The sequence below is a fragment of the Coregonus lavaretus genome (genome assembly GCF_964263955.1).
Source record: "Coregonus lavaretus genome assembly, chromosome: 15".
Taxonomy (NCBI): Eukaryota; Metazoa; Chordata; class Actinopteri; order Salmoniformes; family Salmonidae; genus Coregonus; species Coregonus lavaretus.
Window position 1 is genome coordinate 19,841,883 of NC_140002.1, and position 3,929 is coordinate 19,845,811.

The 3,929-nt window shown below is 45.2% G+C and overlaps 1 protein-coding gene across 1 annotated transcript; it reads left to right on the forward strand.

Annotated features, from left to right (window-relative positions):
• Nucleotides 1-1,222: 1,222 nt before the first annotated feature.
• On the forward strand, nucleotides 1,223-2,959 carry LOC311142679 (frizzled-9; the record flags this gene model as incomplete). Its single annotated transcript, XM_084178333.1, has 1 exon — nucleotides 1,223-2,959. The coding sequence occupies one exon, from the start codon at nucleotides 1,223-1,225 to the stop codon at nucleotides 2,957-2,959; it is 1,737 nt and encodes a 578-aa protein (XP_084034459.1).
• Nucleotides 2,960-3,929: the final 970 nt, after the last annotated feature.

Consider the following 3,929-nt stretch of genomic DNA (forward strand, 5'->3'; position numbering starts at 1 on the left):
TAAGCAAATAAAACATGCTTATTACATAGGCTATAACATATAATACCATTCTTGTCCCAAAAAAACCCACATTCCTATTCAAACTAATTGAATTGTAGATTATATGATTGTTGTTATTGATTTTAATGGTGAAAATAAACTGGTGAAAATAAACTGAACCATATATTGATTGGCATTCAATATTAGTAAATGTTCACCATCAGGATGCACAAAACCTAAGCTCGCGACAACCTAAGCTGTTTTCATTTAAGGCCACTGTGTGGAATGTCGATAAAAAAAATTTAACAGGGAGTAATATACGCACTTTCATTACATTAACCGCGCTAGCTGACCAACAGCTGACCAATTATTGAATTCAGACCTTCCAGCAAAAGTAGTGGTCCCCTATGGCTTGTGGCTCGTATTTTCTGCGTAAAGCCAGTAAGAAAAAGTAATTTGAGAATGAGTTTAAGGCGGGGCGAAACAAGTTCGTCACCTAATTCCCGCCCCGTTATTGAAGAGGCAGAGAGAGAGCACAAAAAAAAGTATGCACTTAAGCGATGGACGGAGAGCAAGACTGACAGAGCTGGACAACTTGACTATTTTTAAACGACCCAGTATCCCTCCGTGCTGTGCGCTTGTGTGGTTACAAACAGGAGCCTACTAACATGGGATTCTGAATAGCCTGTCATCTAAAAATCAATTCGGAAAATAAGGACTTTACCGAGGATTATTACGGTAAATAACGGTTCAACTCAACTGCCTGGTTTGAGATTTTACTATGCGTGCTACCAGTGGTATATTATAAACTAATTGTTTTCCATTCTAACTTTCACAGCATGTTGCCTTCAATTTGGTAAACATGTGAAGCATATCGTGCTTAAAAAAATTCGACTGGATTTGGAACTGTAACAACAAGCACATTTGTATTCCCCTTTTGTAATTCGCATACTGTTTCCAGGGAAAACAAAACGTTTTGCGTAGTTTGACCATAGGAGGTAACTTTAATCAGTATTAAAGTTCTCTCACCACCTTGGAACTAACGGACATGCTACATTGTTTTCATCAGATTTGACAGTGGGGAAATTTACACATTTCGGCCACAAACTCATCAATCTGGAATTGTTACAGCCACAGTTTCTTTCCTCCAAACTTTTTTCCTCATGGGATGAAATATTTTACTTTTCTTTTCTGTTTTAATACATGAAGCATTTCCTGATACATAAACTTTCCTGATATCACCATGGATGTTTTTAATTTGAGGATTGCCATTTTACTGTGGTGCCAACTTGTTATTGCTGCATCCAGCTTGGAGATTGGCGCCTATGATATAGAGAGAGGCAGACCTGCAAAATGTGAACTCATCACCATCCCCATGTGCCAGGGCATTGGCTACAATATGACAAGAATGCCCAACTTCATGAAATATGAAAGCCAAGCGGAGGCCAGCATCAAACTAAATGAGTTTGCCCCTCTAGTGGAATACGGCTGTGACATGCACCTGCGCTTTTTCCTCTGCTCCCTCTACGTCCCCATGTGCACTGACAAAGTGTCCACCACCATCCCTGCCTGCCGACCAATGTGTGAGCAGGCCAGGCAAAAGTGCTCTCCCATCATGGAGAAGTTCAGCTTCGGCTGGCCTGACTCACTGGACTGCTCCAAGCTGCCCACTAAAAACGACCCCAACTCCCTGTGCATGGAGGCGCCTGAGAATGACACAAAGCAGGAGACCAAGAAGGGGGAGGGCATGCTCCCGGTGCCCCCCAGACCCAGGCAGCCCAGCTCGGGTACCAGCCTGGGCTCCTGCGAGAACCCGGAGAAGTTCCAGTATGTGGAGAAGAGCCAGTCGTGCGCCCCGCGCTGCTCCTCTGCGGTGGACGTGTTCTGGTCGAAGCAGGACAAGGACTTTGCCTTCATCTGGATGGCGGTGTGGTCCACACTCTGCTTTGTCTCCACCGCCTTCACCGTCCTCACCTTCCTGCTGGACCCGCAGCGCTTCCAGTACCCGGAGCGGCCCATCATCTTCCTCTCGATGTGCTACAATGTCTACTCGGTGGCCTTCATCATCCGCTCGGTGGCCGGTTCCGAGAACATCGCCTGTGACCGGGAGAATGGCGAGCTCTACATCATCCAGGAGGGGCTGGAGTCCACGGGCTGCACCATCGTATTCCTCATCCTCTACTACTTCGGTATGGCCTCATCCATCTGGTGGGTCATCCTCACCCTCACCTGGTTCCTGGCCGCTGGCAAGAAGTGGGGCCACGAGGCCATCGAGGCCCACAGCAGCTACTTCCACATGGCCGCCTGGGGCATCCCAGCCATGAAGACCATAGTCATCCTCACCATGAGGAAGGTGGCCGGGGACGAGCTGACGGGGCTGTGCTACGTGGGCAGCATGGATGTCAACGCCCTGACTGGCTTCGTGCTCATTCCTTTGTCCTGCTACCTGGTCATTGGCACCTCCTTCATCCTCACGGGCTTCGTAGCGCTCTTCCACATCCGCAAGATAATGAAGACGGGTGGCACCAACACGGAGAAGCTGGAAAAGCTCATGGTGAAGATCGGTGTGTTCTCCATCCTGTACACGGTGCCCGCCACCTGCGTCATCATATGCTACTTCTACGAGAGGCTCAACATGGACTACTGGAAGTTCCGGGTGCTGGAGAGCAAGTGTGTGTCATTCCCTGGGCGCCGGAACAAGGACTGCTCCCTGGAGGAGTCGATACCCACCGTGGCGGTGTTCATGCTGAAGATCTTTATGTCTCTGGTGGTGGGCATCACCAGCGGCGTGTGGGTATGGAGCTCCAAGACCCTGCAGACCTGGCAGGGTCTGTGCAACAGGAAGCTGGCGGTGCGGACTAGTAGGAAGCCCTGTGGCAGCATCAGCTGCAGCACCTCCCACTGCCACTATAAGGCCCCAGCCGTGGTGCTCCACATGTCCAAAACAGACTCCTACATAGAGAGCCCAACACACGTCTGACACTTCAAGTGACATTTCTCAAGTGTTTTGTAAAGACAATGCCAAAGGGAAAGGAGGCTATTTTGTTATGTGATCATTTGAAAAGCTCAGGTTGGACTGCATCTGATGTTCGTTGAGTAGGAATACCTGAAAGTGACAGTGCTTGTGCTGTCGTTTGGGGACATTATCCAAATTGCTTGCAGTTAAACCACACAGTTTGGTGCAGAATCAGATATGCTTCTAAAGGGAACGTTTCTTGTATTGCATGCCATAAAGTTGGTTGTTTCTGCTTAACTAATTGCAAAAGAGAACTTGCATGGATGTATCAATATTTGGTTTATGCTCCCCTCCCTGTAAGTTTATTTATTGTGTTGTATATTTAATTGCAGGTTCTTCATGGTGTTTCATAAGTTTTTGTATATTGTATGTAAGCGCACGTACTAAATAGTTATGAATATAGGGCCTGTTGAGATGTACAAGTGCCTTTTGAAAAGTAATATTTTTTTGAAAAATGTATGTTAATAAAACATATTTATATATTTTCACTGATGACTTTACTCTCCATTACTTTACAACACATGTAAAATTGTTAGGGGTAGTGGTCATAAACATGAGCAAAGCAAAGACATTCAACAATAGTATTTAAAAAACATTGTTTAAATACCTGCTTTGTAAATATTAATTTGTGCCTGAAACATTTTGATTTAGATTTGCTACAGTGCCTCTTCAAATCGACAAGCTCTACAGTGGTCATTTACTTGAGGTAATAATGATCTAAGATGGTACCGTTTTAAGATGGAAGAATATATTGTGTGAATAAAATAAACATATAATTAGTTTGGGTGACATTCCTAAATGTAATAATTTTTGTTTATTATTCAGTAGACTTTGATGACCTTGTGGACCCACCTACAGTATGGCAAAATGAGTCATATTTTCCCAAGTGACATCAGCTGTTAATTTTATATGCCCTTTCATGTATAACTCTGTC